The sequence below is a fragment of the Pelophylax lessonae genome (assembly GCF_965119305.1).
Source record: "Pelophylax lessonae genome assembly, chromosome: 6".
Taxonomy (NCBI): Eukaryota; Metazoa; Chordata; class Amphibia; order Anura; family Ranidae; genus Pelophylax; species Pelophylax lessonae.
This window is the reverse complement of record NC_138773.1, coordinates 185875308-185892414: the sequence shown is the minus strand read 5'-3', so window position 1 is coordinate 185892414 and position 17107 is coordinate 185875308. Positions and strand designations below refer to the sequence as shown.

Genomic DNA, 17107 nt, shown 5'->3' with positions numbered 1-17107 from the left:
GCACCATCTTGGATTCCATGAAGGGAGGGGTGATCTAGCAGCCATTTTGAGTAAGGTAGTATAGTAATCAGAGCAGTAATAGTAGCATGTATACATAAGGCATAAGGTATGAATCATAAGGCGAAATAGGCATTTCACTATACATGATTGATTACATCCATTACACCATCTCTGAAAGAGGCAAATCATTGGGAAGAAGAATGGTGACAAGAACGTTTTACTACTGTGAATATATTAGGACACAGACTTAGTTAGACATAGATTAAACACCCAATGTGTTAGTATTCCAACTGGCCAAGCCAACTGAAGTAAATAAGCATTGTTTTTTTTTTTTTTTAAATGTATGCTTATAGAAGCTGAGACTTTTTGCAGAATTGTATTTCTAGTCTGCAATGGAAGCTGAATAGGATACATTTCTGAAAATGTTTGAGCCCTAGAATGGTGGAGTTAATGATACAAAAAAACAAACATTCCAGCAAGGGCACCCAGGAATGCCATTAAACTATTTTATTTTACATGTTATACTGTAAATATGACAAATAGTTACAAGGCTTCAATGTCATAAATGCTTAATGCTGTAACCTGTGGGATCTTAAAAAGTTTAATAAAATATACATCAATCAGCCATACCGTTATGACTACTGACAGGTTAAGTAAATAACATTGATTATCTCCTTACAATGATATCTTAAAGTTGGTGGAATATATTAAGCAGCACTTCAAAGGAAAGCTCAGAGCTAAAACATGTGCTATATATTAATAATACGCGTTATAACAATCTACTACTTTCTGAAGAATGTCTTTGTGATTTGCATAAAGGGGTATCTTCTGATCTACAACTTGCCAGCGGACAGATATTTCTTGTTCATTACTTTGAATATTCTGAAAGAAAAAATAAAGAACTAGTTTATAAATTAACCAACCAATTTGAATTTATTCACATTAGCACTCTCCCTCCTACAATTAAAATAAGCCATCCACTGGCAAACGCTAACATTCGTGTAACATAAAATAATACATTTTTTTTATTAGGACTCCCTTTACTGCTGTTTATTTGTATCCATCAATGCAAAGATGTTCTTACTAAGCCTAATTTGTAAGCTTTGGGTGGATAAAGGAGGACCGAATAAACCATGTAATGGTTAGTCGTGTCTATTGGAGTTTCTGGCTCTGACAAATAGCCAATATAAAACCTACTAACAGAGTCTAACTCCTCCTGGTTAAGAAAAATGGAAAGGTCTCACTTGTGGAGTCTTTGACATTATATACTGTATTAGGAAAAACAGATATGGCTAATTTCCATCCTGCAAACTTTAATATTTGTGTTACCTCACAATTTCATACTTTTTATGTTTCAAATAGTATTAATCCAAATCTTAATCCAATTAATATAATTATTAAGTGATGTGAATTCTATACTGTGGTCGATGAAGTCACTTAAAATATCTCTTAGCTAGCAGTTTTAATATACATACAGCTATGAAAGGCATAATTTAAATCCATATATCACCTCAATAAATATATCATATGCAGGGATAAGTGAAACTGGCAGATTTTATTTCTATAAAAGTTTGACAAAAATCAGGATCGTTCAACAAAATTTTGCGATTTAGTTTAAATGCACTGGAGGCAATGGGGAAGGTGAAACTATGATTGGTATTGGTGGTTCCTAAGGGAAACATCAGCTTTAAAAGGCTCCAGAGGGTATTGTAAGTTCTTTTCAACTAACCTGGAACTTTTCTTCTTCCAAAAAAGGATAATTAACCTATATATTGTATGGTTTCTTTTTTGCAGAAAGTGAAATAAAAACTAAAACCAACAGTACAAAAAAAAGTTTAAAATCCCCAATACCAAAATTAAAATTAACTAAATTTGCCTAAATGCAACCCGCATTAAAAAAAAAAAAACTCCCTAAACAAAGAAAGCAAGAAATTAGTAAATCTATATTTAAATCTATATTTAAAGCAAATTTCGGCAAAGATACTCAATGACCAAACTTTGCGGCAAAATAAACGTAGGCAACATAATTCCTCCCTGTTAATATGTAATGGAAAATCAGAAATTTTTAAGGTGTTTCTAAATAGGTAAATTAGATTGTTCTAAAATAATTTTAAGTTATCTGAACTTAGAATCCACAATAATCATAACATTGCTTCGCATTCTGTATATTGATCCTTTTTAATCAGGGGAATCAAACTTTTGTGTCCTATTGGATAGTAAGAATTCTACTAATGACATTCATTCACAAAGATAACCAAAAGCCTCCTCTTACAGATGTTGCATGGGGAGGCCCCTAAATAATAACTCCTATGAGATTATAGGTCCCTGGCAGTATTGACTAGTAAGCCTACTGGCCATACAGCTGTAATATTAAAGTGTATCTGAAAAAATTGTAATACATTGCAGCTTTCCAGTCCTTAGATGTAGCAGCTGCAGTTTCCTTTTATTTCAGGTTTCTTTACCCTTTATTTTCACCTGGTGATTCTGCCAGTAACACATTTCCTGTTGTAGGTGACAACTCTCATTTACCATACTGTATTTATGGAAAAGCAGTGATGTCATTCTAGGACATTAGAATAAACACATCCCCCCTCTCCTCTTCATAGAGGGCTATGAACAAGGCTTACTGATTCAGCAGAGGCAACAAGCACAGGAATTTTTATGGAAAAGCAGTGATGTTATTCTAGGGCATTAGCATAAACACATCCCCCTCTCCTCTTCATAGAGGGCTATGAACAAGGCTTACTGATTCAGCAGAGGCAACAAGCACAGGAATTTTTATGGAAAAGCAGTGATGTTATTCTAGGGCATTAGCATAAACACATCCCCCTCTCCTCTTCATAGAGGGCTATGAACAAGGCTTACTGATTCAGCAGAGGCAACAAGCACAGGCAATTTTCTGCTCAAAAAATGTCTGACAAGATCTACAGGTTTTTATGCACATATTTCAAAAACGCTTTCAATGGAATATTTGACAGATTAAAAATCAAGACGAGGAATCGAGAACTGTATTTGTCATCATACAAAAAAACCCCCATAAAGTTACATAGTTATTCTTGTTGAACAAAGACACAAGTCCATTTAGTTCAACCAATAAAATGTAAAAAAAAGTAAAATTATACGATCTTATATACACAACTCCATACCCCAAGTTGATGCAGAGGAAGGCAAATAATGCCAGCAAAGTATGATCCAATTTGCTCCAGCAGGGTTAAAATTTCCTTCCTGATGCTCCAAGAGACAATTAGATATTCCCAGGATCAATTTTACCTATAATTGTTAGCATCCATTATGTACGTTTAGGAAATAACCCAGGGTTTTTTTTTTTTTTTTTTAAAAGCAAAGTTAAATTAAATGGCGAAAGGGGGGGGGGGGGAATAAAATAAACAAATTCTTTAAAAATATGTTGACTAACTAGGATATTATTTTTGATAAATATTGATATTATGTTAAAGCATATCTAAATAAAAATGTTCTTACTTGCTTTAACTCTTGTAGTATAGGATCATCTTGTCTATCAAAGTGCAGGCTTACTGCAGTGGTTTCCATCCAAGCATTGTCTGTATTTCTTGGGTCATCAACATACCCTTTATATACCTAAAATTAATTGATAGAATAAGTATAATAGTCAATACAATTATGTTGGCTCTGACCAAGGTAACCCAGTGCAACAGTTTTTGTTTGTATTTTGCTGCATTAGAGACTTATGTAATAAAGTATTCACATGTGCAATAATGGTTCAATTACTAGACCACTCAGCTTTTCTACTCCAGTTCTTCATTTCTTATCATCACTTTTGGAACTCATTTTTAGTGAGGTATGTCACAACAGCAAGCCACACATTCAATTCATTTTTCTCATATTAGTGTTTAAAGGATTTGTAAAGGCAGAAGGTTTTTTATCCTACCGCATTCTATGCATTAAGATAAAAAACCTTCTGTGTGAAGCAGCCTCCCCAGCACCACCTAATGCTTTCCTGAGGCCCCTCTCAATCCACCGATGTCCAGGAGTCCCTTGGTCGTCTGGGACTCTCCCTCCTAATTGGCTGAGACATTAGCTCCTGTGGCTATCAATTAAAGTCAGTAAGCCAATCAGAGAGAGGGGCAGGGCCAAATGGCAGCTCCATGTCTGAATGAACACAAGGAGCTGCAGTTTAGCTCGGGTGCCCCCATAGCAAGCTACTTGCTGTGGGGGCACTCAATAGGAGGGAGGGGACAGGAACAGCAATGAAGGAACCGAGAAGAGGAGAATCCAGGCTGCTCTGTGCAAAACCAAATGCACAGAGAAGGTAAGTATAACATGTTTGTTATTTAAAAAAAAAAAAAAAAAACAGACTTTACAATCACTTTAAAATCTCACTTGGCAGCTGTATAAGTTACATTGTAGAGCTGAACACCAGGTCTTCATCCTCTTCCCTCTCTGTGTTTTTAAAATAGACTTTAAAACACTACTCACAGGAGAATGCCACAGAAAACAGCTCTCACACATTGCAATGTGAGTACAATGCCCTGTTACATTGAGAACTGCCCACCCCTAAGCTGAAAACTCATATAACTGTCCACAAGACACCTAGAATTTAGGTATGAATACTAAAAAAGTAAAAAAAAAGAAATGTGGGACTAAGCTAGAGATTCAAAAATAGAGTTGGGCAAACACCTGGATGTCCGAGTTCGGCAGGTCCAGCCGAACTTGAAAAAAAAGTGCGGGTTCGTGACCCGGACTTAACCCGAACTTGACCCCGATCCCGAACCCCATTGAAGTCAATGGTGACCCGAACATTTGAGCACTAAAATGGCTCTAAAAAAACATGGAAAGGGCTAGAAGGCTGCAAATGGCAGCAAAATCTTGTTAAGAGCATGGCAAGTGCTCTGCAAACAAATGTTAATAGGGAAATAACTTAAAATAACATAGAAAATATAAAAATAAAAAATTATCATCTTGATCTAGGAGGACGAGGCCCATATGGAGTAGGAGGTAAATTGGTGATTTTTGAATAGCAGATTAGAACACAGCAGTGTCTAAAAGCTTTATCTGACAGTAACATATAAAGGAAAAACTACAAAAAAACGGAATTTTTGTAAAATCTTACCTGTAAAATTCCTTTCTCTGAGTCCTCCGACAGTCGCCGCCTCTTCATATTCGTCACTAATGGGGGTTATTGACCTTTGCTCCGTAGGAGTAGCTAGGCAACAGAATATATTAATATCAAAGCTTTTAGCATATCCCACCCCCAGGGGGTGGTCCCCTCAGTCAATGCCTCCCTGCTTCCTGCATTTCCAACTCAGTTTCAGTAGCATAGCAGTAGAGTACATAAACAAACCCCAAAAGAGGGGCGGGGGCGGCGACTGTCGGAGGACTCAGAGAAAGGAATTTTACAGGTAAGATTTTACAAAAATTCCGTTTTCTCTTACGTCCTCCGACAGTCGCCGCCTCTTCATATTCGTCACTAATGGGGACGTCCCAAAGCAGTGTAGACATGAGGGGTGGGAAAAAAGCAGCCGAGCCTAAAGCAACGCAGTACCCACATCAGAGAAAGAAACCTTACCAAAGTAAGAGAACCAACTGGGCAACAGGAAAAAAACATGCTCAACAGGAGCAACAACCCAGGAAAACAAGCAACCTAGGGATAAAGACATCCCAAAACAGCCAAGGACCCAAAACAAGGGGCCCTAAGGCACTGCCGCACTAAGAACTTTGCGGCCAAAGGAAGCATCCGCCGATGCCTGAACATCCACCTTGTAGAATTTTGAAAAGCTGTGAACTGATGACCAAGTCGCCGCCTTACACACCTGGGCCACAGAAGCCTGATGACGATAGGCCCAAGACGTACTCAGAGACCTAGTAGAGTGCGCCTTCACAGGGAAAGGGGGAACCTTCCCCTTCAAAGCATAGGCTTGCACAATGGTCTGTCTGATCCATTTGGCGATGGTCGCAGCCGAAGCCGCCATGCCCTTCCGAGGACCCTCTGGAAGAACAAAAAGAGAATCCGACTTGCGAAAGGATTTTGTCGATGACAGGTAAACCCTGATCGCCCGAACAACATCCAAGGAATGCAAAGTCACCTCCCTTGGATGCTTAGGCTTCGCGCAAAGCGAAGGCAAGACAATGTCCTCATTGAGGTGAAATTCCGAGATCCTCTTCAGAAGAAAAGAAGGATTAGGACGCAAGACCACCTTATCCAGGTGAATCACCAAGTAGGGAGAGCTGCAGGACAAAGCCGCCAGCTCCGATACCCTGCGAGCCGAAGTGATCGCCACCAAAAAGGCAACCTTCTTAGAGAAGAGAGGCAATGAGATCTCCCTGATCTTCTCAAAGGGAGCATGTTGCAACACGGACAGAACAAGGTTCAAATCCCATGGAGGTAAAGGATTCCTCCGAGGAGGAGCCAAATGTCGCACCCCTTGAACAAAGGTGCTAACCAAAGATTTAGACGCCACAGGGCGTTGAAAGAGTACGGCCAGCGCAGAAATCTGACCCTTAATCGTGGCCAACGCCAAACGCTGGTCCACGTCCGTTTGAAGGAAAGCCAACACTATCAACACCGAGTACGAGCGAGGGGAATACCCCCTGGACTCACACCAGGCAAAGTAAGCCTTCCAAGCACGGTAGTAAATCTTCCCCGAAGAGGCCTTCCTAGCCTTGATCAAAGTGGGAATGACCCCAGGGGAAAGACCCCTATCCTTCAGGACCTGGCTTTCAACAGCCAGGCCGTTAAAGCCAGCGACTGTAAAGCAGGATGGAATATCGGTCCTTGAGACAGGAGATCTTCTCGAAGTGGCAGACGTCACGGAGCGTCGACCGCCAGATTCACGAGGTCTGCGTACCAAGACCGGCGAGGCCAGTCCGGTGCCACCAGAATCACCGTGTGCGGTTCCGAGGCCAACCTGTGAAGGAGCCTGGACAGCAGCTGAATCGGTGGAAAGGCATACATCAGGCGATACTGATGCCAGGGCGCCACTAACGCGTCTGAGGCGTCTGCCCGAGGATCACGCGTCCTTGCCACGAACCTTTCCACCTTGTTGTTCAGACGAGACGCGAACAGGTCCACATCTGGGGACCAGCACTTCGCACACAACATCTGGAAGACAACCGGGTGAAGGGACCATTCTCCCTGGTCCAGGGTCTGGCGGCTCAGATAATCCGCCTGCCAGTTCTCCACCCCCCGAATGTGAACTGCAGATATCGCCGGGACGTGCGTCTCGGCCCAAGACAGAATGTCGGCTACTTCCCGAGCCGCTCGGGCACTCCTGGTGCCCCCTTGGTGGTTGATGTAGGCCACCGCTGTGGCATTGTCGTCTGTACCCGAACTGGACGGCCCTGAAGCCTGTCCGTCCAACGCAGTAGACAGAGATTTATCGCTCGCAATTCCAGAATGTTGATCGGAAGGGAGGATTCCTCCTTCGACCAAGTACCCTGAGCGGACAGAACGCCCAGAACACCACCCCAGCCCGACAGGCTGGCATCCGTGGTGATTACCGTCCACGACAAAGGACGAAAGGACTTGCCCCCCGACACCGCCGGGGACTGGAGCACACAGGCAGCAGGCCCACACAGGAACTGACAGGGAGCACAGCAGCCACACAGACATGCAGGGTCACACAGTCCCAGACTGACACCCAAATAGACAGGTCCCCACATAGAGTTACACTTACCTGTCCGGATGGCGTGGGGAGCCTGCTCCAGCGACCAAACCGCTGCACTGAGGACAGGGAGTGTCACAAGCATGACGCAGCGGAACTGTAGTGCGAAACCGCAATGGCGTCCAGTGAGGTAGCCACCTCACCGATAGCATCCCTGCAGCGAACAGGGATGGGTCGTTCAATGTGCCAGGGCAAAACCTAAGCTAAACGCTCGATGGCAGGCTGGGAAGCCCCTGGCCCTGAGCCCTGGGAACCAGGGTGGCCAGACTGAGACCCAGCTCCGCACGATCATCTTCATCAGAAGAAGCTAACTAACGCTGAAATAAACAGCTAAGTAAAAGAAAGAGAAAAAAACTCCAAATAAAATCAAAAAGAGAAAAGAAGCTGAGACTAAGAGCCCCAGCACAGGAACAGCCAGCCTACTCCAGAGCTAGGCATTAGAAACTGAGTTGGAAATGCAGGAAGCAGGGAGGTATTGACTGAGGGGACCACCCACTGGGGGTGGGATATGCTAAAAGCTTTGATATTAATATATTCTGTTGCCTAGCTACTCCTACGGAGCAAAGGTCAATAACCCCCCATTAGTGACGAATATGAAGAGGCGGCGACTGTCGGAGGACGTAAGAGAAAAATGTTTTTCCCTTTAAATTGGTGATTTTTGAATAGCAGATTAGAACAGCACTGTGTGTAAAGGCTGTATGTCACATTAACGTATGAATGAAAAACTGAAAAATAATTATTTTTCCCTTAAATTGGTGATTTTTGAATAGCAGTGTCTAAACGCTGTAAGTCACAGTAAAATATGAAGGAAAGGAAAAAACGTTGTTTTTTTTTTTAAATCCAGATTAAGTAGACACATATGCAGTGAGCTTGCATTAAATGTCTGCTGCACGCCGCACGCCGCCCACCTAACAGACTTTTTTCTCCCTCCTACTCACTGGGCTCAGGTCAGGGCAAAAAGATTGTGCACTGCACCCCCACACAATAAAGTAGATCTGATTAAAGAAGATTCTTCTGTCCTGTGTCCTATTCTTTCCTTGAAAGCAATTTCTCCAGCCTGTCCCTACATTAATCTCCTATCTCTCCCTCAAATCAGCAGCAGCAGGAACCTGTCCCTACACTATTTAGAGCAGAGTGACGTGCGGCGCTACGTGACTCCAGCTTATATAGAGGCTGGGTCACATGCTGCACTGGCCAATCACAGCCATGCCATTAGTAGGCATGGCTGTGATGGCTTCTAAGGGCACACTAGTTAAACGCTTGTTGATTAGCTGCCCTGCAGCTGTTGAAACCGCGCCATTAAAACCGCACCAAAATAACCGAACAACGGACTGTATTCCGAATATACAGTAAAATGTTCGGGTCCGGGTACCGAAAGCCCAAAAATCCGGTACGATCCCGAACAATATAGTCCGTGTTCGCTCAACCCTATTCAAAAAGTGAAACTCAAATATTTTATATAGATGGTTACACACAGAGTGATATATTTCAAGCATTTCTTTCTGTTAATTTTGATAATTATGGCTTACAGCTAGTGAAAACCCAAAAATCCGTATTGCAGAAAATTAGAATTGAACATAAGACCAATATAAAAAGGATTTTTATTACAGAAATGTTGGCTTACTAAAAAGTATGTCCATGTACAGTATAGTATACACTAAATACTTGGTCAGGGCTCCTTTTGCATGAACTACTGTATCAATGCGTCATGGCATGGAGGAGATCAGCCGGCGGCACTGCTGAGGTGTTATGGTAGCCCAAGTTTCTTTGATAGTAGCTTTCAGCTCCTCTGCATTGTTGGGTCTGGTGTCTCTCATCTTCCACTTTACAGTATCCCACAGATTCTCTATGTGGTATAGGTCAGGCGAGTTTGCTGGCCAATTAAGCACAGTGATACCATGATCATTAAACCAGGTATTGGTGCTTTTTGCAGTATGGGCAGGTGCCAAGTCCTGCTGGAAAATGAAATCAGCAACTCCATAAAGCTGGTCAGCAGAGGGAAGCATGAAATGCACTGGAATTTCCTGGTAGAGGGCTGTGCTGACTTTGGACTTGATAAAACACAGTGAACCAACACCAGCAGATGATATGGCTCCCCAAATCATCATGAGCTGAAAGCCACTATCAAAGAAACCTGGGCTTCTATAAAACCTCAGTAGTGCCACAGGCTGATCACCTCCATGCCATGCCACATTGATGCAGTAATTCATGCAAAAAGAGCCCCGACCAAGTATTGAGTGCATACTATACCGTTCATGGACATACTTTTCAGTAAGCCAACATTTCTGTATTAAAAACCTTTTTTTTTTTATTGGTCTTATGTAATATTCTAATTTTCAGAGATAGTGGATTTCGGATTTTCTCTAGCTGTAAGCCACAATCATCAAAATTAAAGAAAGAAATGCTTGAAATATATCACTCCGTGTAACGCATCTAAAAAAAAATATGAGTTTCACATTTGGAACTGAATTACTGAAATAAATAACTTTTTGATTATATTCTAATTTTATGAGATGCACTTGTATATTCAATTTTATGCGAGTCCATGTATAATTTTGATAATTGTATTTTGACTGTGTTGTATTTTCCTTAAAGTGTTTGTCCAGAAAAACAAAATAAAAAAATGTTGTTGTTATCGTAAAATCTTTTTGTCGAAGTCCATTGAGGGACACAGGAGGATTCCTAATTCTTAGAAATTTGGGCTATTCTACTGCATTCATGAGATCTGGCAGACACAAAACTTAAGCCAACTGCCATATAACCCCATGTCCATCCATCATGCCTGGGGTTTAGTGAGCAATCAGCACAGTGGAGCTGGACCAATGTTGTTCAATGGACTTCAAGAATACCATTTTATAGAAAGAAAACATTTATTTTCTTTATTGTCCACTGGGGGACACAGGAGAAAAATAATTTTTAGACGTTTTGGGACATCCGAAAGCAGTTCAAATGAGGGGTGGGCAACAGCCAATTAAAGTCCCAGCAGATGTGGAATCTATTACAAGGAAGTACAAAGCTTTTTATGCCTGATAAAGGCTAGTTCCAAATGGGGTATAAAGGCAAGTGTGTAAATTGACAAGACCAGGGAAAAAGGACACAGAGAATTAGCCTGGTATTCTTAAACAGGAGAGGTTAACAGGAAACTATTACCTAATGGAATGATGAGCCCCTAACTAACAATGTTAAGAACAACCTAGGTGTGCCAGGGATGTGATAGCCACAGTTAGACTGCCTGGCTGTTTAGTAACTACATAATTTTACAAATTATGAAAAAGAGCATTGAAATGGTATCAAGATCTTACCTTGCCCTCCTGTTGGCAGCCATCTTGGACATGTGAAGACTGCTGCCTCTTATAAACTCTGATTGCATAATCATTTGCCTGCTGCCTGTGTCGCACAGTGATGATCCTGCACACCTGACTATATCTATCACCTGATAGGTTGCAGTCCTTGCCCTTGTGTTTGCGCTGCAAGGTGCATCTCTGCTAGCAGTCTCCTGTTCTCCGTGTTCCTCCGTGTATGACCTGGCTTGGCTGATGACTCTTCTGGCTCTTGACCCCACATCGGCAGACGACCGAGCAACGGTAGACTACCTGCTTCTGGACTCAACCCCGGCTTGAATGACTACCCCCTTCTGGACTTGACCTTGGCTTGTTCCTGTTCTCACTTCCTCACTCTTGCTGTGCATTTATTGTTGTTTGCTCTAATAAACTGCTTTATTTTACCTGCATCCCTGTGTGGTCTGGATTCCCGGCACCCTGACAAATGGGCAAAAGGACTTTCCCAATAGGAACCAGTGATGGAATTCAAACTATTGCAAAAAGATCCCCTGGGGGTGGGACTTTGAATGGCAGAAACCAGAGTTTGAGTAAGCTTTAACAGCTTTATTTGTACAACTTTGAACATTCATAGACAAAATGTGGAAGTGATAGTGTACGAAAATGAAAAACATATATTGATTAAAAACAAGTGGCCAAACAATACATCACAGATAAGAATGGCTGGGATTTCTTGAGGCAAAGGGACCAGACGCGTTTCGGTTGGTAACCTTTCTCAGTGGTCCAGCAGAAAAAATCTCAGACTAGAGATGTGAAACAAATTACGGTCATTAGAAAAATGGCATAATAGAGGAATATTGCATATAAAGAGTGACAGAATTCATGTGGAGCAATTAGACTTAATAGGGGTGATAAAAAGCTAGGTCTCAAAAGGTACACTGCAGTCTTTACTCGAGCGGGGTTTGGGTATAGCCTTTGTTGCTGAGGTAACACCAATGCAGATAGCTACTGCAAAGAGACTAACTCAAACTGAAGAAAAAATATCCATGTATATCAATATCCTAATGCAAGATAAAAATTACAGAGCTGAGAAAAAGGCATCCACCCTTCAAAAATGTAAATATCTTCAAAAAATGAGGCATGATGGAGAGATGGGGGTAATATGATGGCTGACTTAATGCTTTTTGTAGTGTACAAACCTTCTGAAGGCAGCTGTATCACCAAAATGTCTAAGAATTTTCATCCTGTGTCCCTTAATGGATGATAAAAAATGTTCTTATTCACTTTGGATAGAATGCAGAAATATTAGAACCCCTGCCAGGTTTTTACTACTTTCCAAGGTTCTACTTGAGTGGCTTACCCTTATTTACCATTTACCCTTATTACCTGTTTTACTGACAACAGTTTTTAAAGACAGAAAAATGGAAAAAAATCTGTAACAGGGACACAGACAGCAATAACAATCACAAGGGGGTTCTAGCCCTTCCCTACTCTAATAAAAAAAAAATGTTTTCTTCTGACAAGTTGCTGTTAGAGAGTTGCCTTCTAGTAAAGTGTTGTTAGCAGAAGAGGAATTGAGGGAAAATCTCTCTAATAGAGCCCTGAATAACTTTAAAATCTGACAGGAGGTTTAATCCTTCTCCACTGTATCCTATATTTAAAAACATGTTTTGGGCTTGACATACACTTTAATGTGGAACTCCAGGCAGAAATTAAAAACACTATTTAAAACAATTTTCAAAAAAATCCTTGAATGCATTTTATGTAACTAGCATGGGTCTTTAAATCCATCTTGAAAAAGTCACCTGTAAATATCTGGGGAGCAGCACTCAAGGTCAGCGCTACAAGTCAATCAGACTGTTTACAGAGATGCTCAGGACCTGGCTGTGCTGTCCTAACCAGGGCACCAGCTGACCAGAATTTAAAAAATGATTTGGTCAGTACAAATGTTGTCTGTCAACAAAAATAAAAAATAAAAACGTTGCCGTGCCTAGCTGTTTTGCCTGGTAATTTAGCTTTGGATTCACAAAGTAAATTACAGTAGGTTTCTACTTACTTCACTGCCATTGTTTAACAGTTCTTGAAATTTATCTAGAAATCTGTATTTTAAGATCTTCTTTAGTTTGCGTGGTAGTGTTTCTCCTGGTTCCAATGTACCCTGTTTAGAGAAATATAATAATAATAATAACTGTAGATTATTGTAACTTTAAAAATCCGTAATAAACCAAACTCCTTTCATAATGAATACACAAGTTACATTTGGATATTTACTGACCTTTATATAAATATTGCTACAAACCTTCAAATTCTCAAATAGATTTTAGTGTAACTCTTTTTTTCCTGCAACATACTGTATGTGTTCATTTATGTAAAACAGTTCAGAAAACGATGTACCTGGTATAAAATTCATTATTTATTTTTCGGAATCTGGTTACTATAAAATGTAATTTGTGCATGATTAAGGTGAGTGTTTTTTTTTTTTCTTTCAGAAAAGAGAGTTTTAAAACTTTCTAATTCCTTTGGACCTGTACTTCATTTCTCTGTATTAGGGATCTTTGACATGAGGGCTGGGAAGATTGCTATGCTGAGCTACAGGGTTGCTTCAACTGAACTACACAGGGAAGAACTGTCAAAGCACACTTTACTGTATATAGTCACCCTATATAATAAAATAATCCAATGCAAATACCCTTTAACATTTGAAGAACCACTGCCCTAAATGGCTCAGATGTGAATATGTTTTTTTAAGATTAGCAACAAAACTTAAAAAACAATAATTAAAAATTAAAAATGGTTGGTATGTTATCTGACATAAAAGTATCTGTGAAATGTGGACATTATAAGAATGTACATCACTGCCAAGTATAATAATCAATACAAAGTTTGTATTGATTATTATACCTTCTGATAATAGCCACATTTTACAGATACTTTTATGCCAGTTAAGATACAAACCATTTTTAATTTTCAGTTATCGCTTTTTTCAAGTTTTGTATTACACTGTTTAATCCCCATTGAAACTGACAGCATCTATAAACTGGATACTATAGGGTTACTTGTGGCCAGTATAAAACTAGTTGCTAAGCTGATAAAGGAGGCATAGTCTGGCCTCCAAACCGAGTTCCCATTGGCTACAGAGTCCTAGGATTTTACAGCTCTTCTGACAGCTCCTGGCAGCTCTCTCCTCATGGTGGCTCCCCAGTTGTTTGTCCAGACCTCTGCACTGCTTCCCTCAGCGACTTTGACATCCAGTGGCTCCAGCATGGATTGCTCTTCTCCTTGTTGGACCCACTTTGAGCTAATTTATGCCTGTTACCTTGGATGTCTGTGAGTGTATTGTGAATTGATGCTGTTTGAAATAAACTGTGCTACACTATCAGCAGCTTGGAATCTCTCCTTCCCTTCCCTTCTTCTATATCCTTTATATTAGTATTTTTTTTAACAAAGGAAACTTACTCCAAGAAGAGCCCAGTGCTCAGATGAGATGTGTTTAATGGCCAAAACCTCTAGCACTTTCTTTGACTTTTTTCTGCCAACAGAGCCATCTTTGTTTCTTTTCCACCTGTGAAAGATTAAATGTAAACTATAAAAATAAAGAAGTTTATCCACTGTGTTTTAATTCCAGAAAATACTTTTGTATCATCTGGTTTTGAAAGGTATATAAAAATTGAAAGAAAACAGTTGTTACAAGACCACAGAGCATGCTATAGTATTTCTAAATCCAAATCCAAAAATGTAATCATTTGCAGTTTACCAGTCCTTAGAGGTGGTGCTGCTTTAGTTTTCGTTTTATTTTTTCCTTTAGTCTCACCCTGTCTTCCCAAGAATCAAACACTTCCTGTCCTTTCACAACTATGCTAATTTACCAACTGTACCTATCGAAAGGGCCATGGTTGTCACACAGGTTGAACTTCAAACATATTTGCTTAGTGGATTAATGGGATTAGTAATTTTACACAAGAAAGATAACAATGTTTGTGTTGTTTTTTTCAGCCCACAAGTAATAAAGTGTAGCAATTATCCCAGCTATATGCTGGACACTCACACAGGTTTAAATTTTGGCTTAAGAAAAATGTAATGATGTAAATGCTATGTATGTACTCTGCGAAGCTGTGCAATATGTTGGTGCTACATAAAAACTGTAAATAAATAAAAAAAATATGAAAACTCTCCTTTATACAAACGCCACTTCTTTGACCGGCCTAGAGCTGATTATTACTGTGGTATAACATTGATTACATAAACTGCCTATTTGACCATGTACTTGTTTTTTGCAATCATATTCTATATACAGTAAGGTTTTGCTTATTTAACATAAACAGCTTTTTACAGAAATCAAGAAAAGACGTTTGACTTTAGGGTGATACCATTTATTGGCTAACTAAAAAGATTGTAGTACAAGCTTTCAAAGCATGCTGGCCTCTTCTTCAAGCAGAAAGAATGGAAAGGGAGGGATTGGACTTTATAGGCACCAGTATTAAAATTGTATACTTTATTAAAGGATTCACAAGAGCATATAAGACAAAATACACAAAAGAAAAAGGTAAAAAGGCCAACATATAATGTACATATAATGCAATGAGGCGATAAAGCCTAAAAACAGTATACAAATCGCATAGCCTATCAAATATTAATATTAATATTAATAGGAACAAGATAGTAATGGTAAATATCCTAATACGTAAACATACAAAAAATAGGATTTGGCATATGTATGTAGAGGTTGTTGTGCAGTCATCCAACTGGGTAGAGCTAACAACCAACCAAAACATAGTTACATTTAGGGCTATATAGTACCCTTGTCACACCAAAAAGAGGAAAAGGGTAAAAGATGAGAAAGGGGGTAGGGATAAGGAACGGAAAAAGAAGAAGGGCCAAGAGGAAAGGGGGGGAAAAAAAAAAAAAAAAGAGGAATGAGAGAAAAGAAAAGGGACAGGGGAGGAAAGGCCTGAATGCTGGGAGTGCAGAAACAAACCCACAGGCACAACTGGAGCCAAACGCAGGGACCAGGGCTACATACTCTGGCATAGGAAGACATAATAGTGGGAAAGACCACAATGATCACCATGTGTTGAACAAAATTGCATACCTGAGAAGAATTTTCAGGTCATCAGACCTTGTAATAAACCAAGCCTGGTAAGTTAAAATGATAACGAGGGGGTCGGTACGCTGTAGTAGGAGCAGACTGCCTAACACAATTACCGGTGTAAGCATGAGACAAAGTAATTCATATAACCTGAAATGGATAATGTAATGATAAATGGGATATACAATCGACCAAGTATTGATAGAATAAAAAAAGGGGAACTGAGGTAAAGACAGTAACCCATAACCTCACCTACCGTGCATATGGGGAAACCACTAATACAGGAACCCCAAGTACATGCAAAGGTTCATAACATGTGTCTAGGCTATCAAAGGTAGTGATGGCAAACTAGAACAGGATGAAAGTGGCAGAACAACATGCATGAGTAGGTTAAAGTGAGAATAGAATGCCTGAAAATAGAGTAGAGATTCCTATTATATTCAGTAGCCCCCAAACACCAGAGTGTGCTAGAGCAAAAGTAGCAGTCATGGGTACAAGACCTAACAAGGGCTCAATGTCATGGAATTCCAATCGTTTCAAAAACGTTTAAGTAGGGAGGCCGGAGAGATGGAGAGCCCCGACCTGAAAAACCAACCAAGGGCAGGCGAGGTAAGTATACCTCATATGCCTAAGACCTGTTGGATAATAAGGATAGTGATTCACAGACAGCCAGCAGTATATTGGTAAATTGTCGCTCCAAAGAGATCAGGTCTCAAAGTGCACTTACCCAGGTGTGTTAGGTGTAGGTGTGCTGCCGACAGAGCGACCAGATGAAACCCCCCCCGGATGGGGATACCGCCATATTTTAGAGCGAATAGCGCGCTCTATTTGAGTACCGTGGTCCCGGGTGATGAGTCATGGAATTGACGTCATCAACCCCGGCCGGTATTCCCTGCGCATGTGCGGGCCGCAGCATCACCAAGGTGACCCAGCAACAAGGCTGGCCGCGTCATGGCTGGGAAAGGAAGTCTCTGAGTCAGCCGGACTCACAGCGCTTCCTAGTATCCACGCCAGCGGGGGCGCCGATTGGCAGCCCAAACGCTGGGCGTGGCTACCCGGCCGTACGTCCGCTCCAGGCAGTCAGCGGGGATGGAGTGCACATC

General features: G+C 40.7%; 1 protein-coding gene across 1 annotated transcript in view; it reads right to left on the bottom strand.

Annotated features, from left to right (window-relative positions):
• Positions 1 to 649: 649 nt before the first annotated feature.
• TRPM2 (transient receptor potential cation channel subfamily M member 2) overlaps positions 650 to 17107 on the bottom strand; it is a 349568-nt gene continuing 333110 nt past the window's right edge. Inside the window, exons 31-34 of the mRNA XM_082260372.1 lie at positions 14375 to 14480; positions 12975 to 13076; positions 3481 to 3597; positions 650 to 882 (exon numbers count right to left, since the gene is read on the bottom strand). Coding sequence (XP_082116498.1) covers positions 757 to 882; positions 3481 to 3597; positions 12975 to 13076; positions 14375 to 14480 — 451 coding nt within the window. The 3' untranslated portion in view covers positions 650 to 756. The remainder of the gene's footprint in view (positions 883 to 3480; positions 3598 to 12974; positions 13077 to 14374; positions 14481 to 17107) is intronic.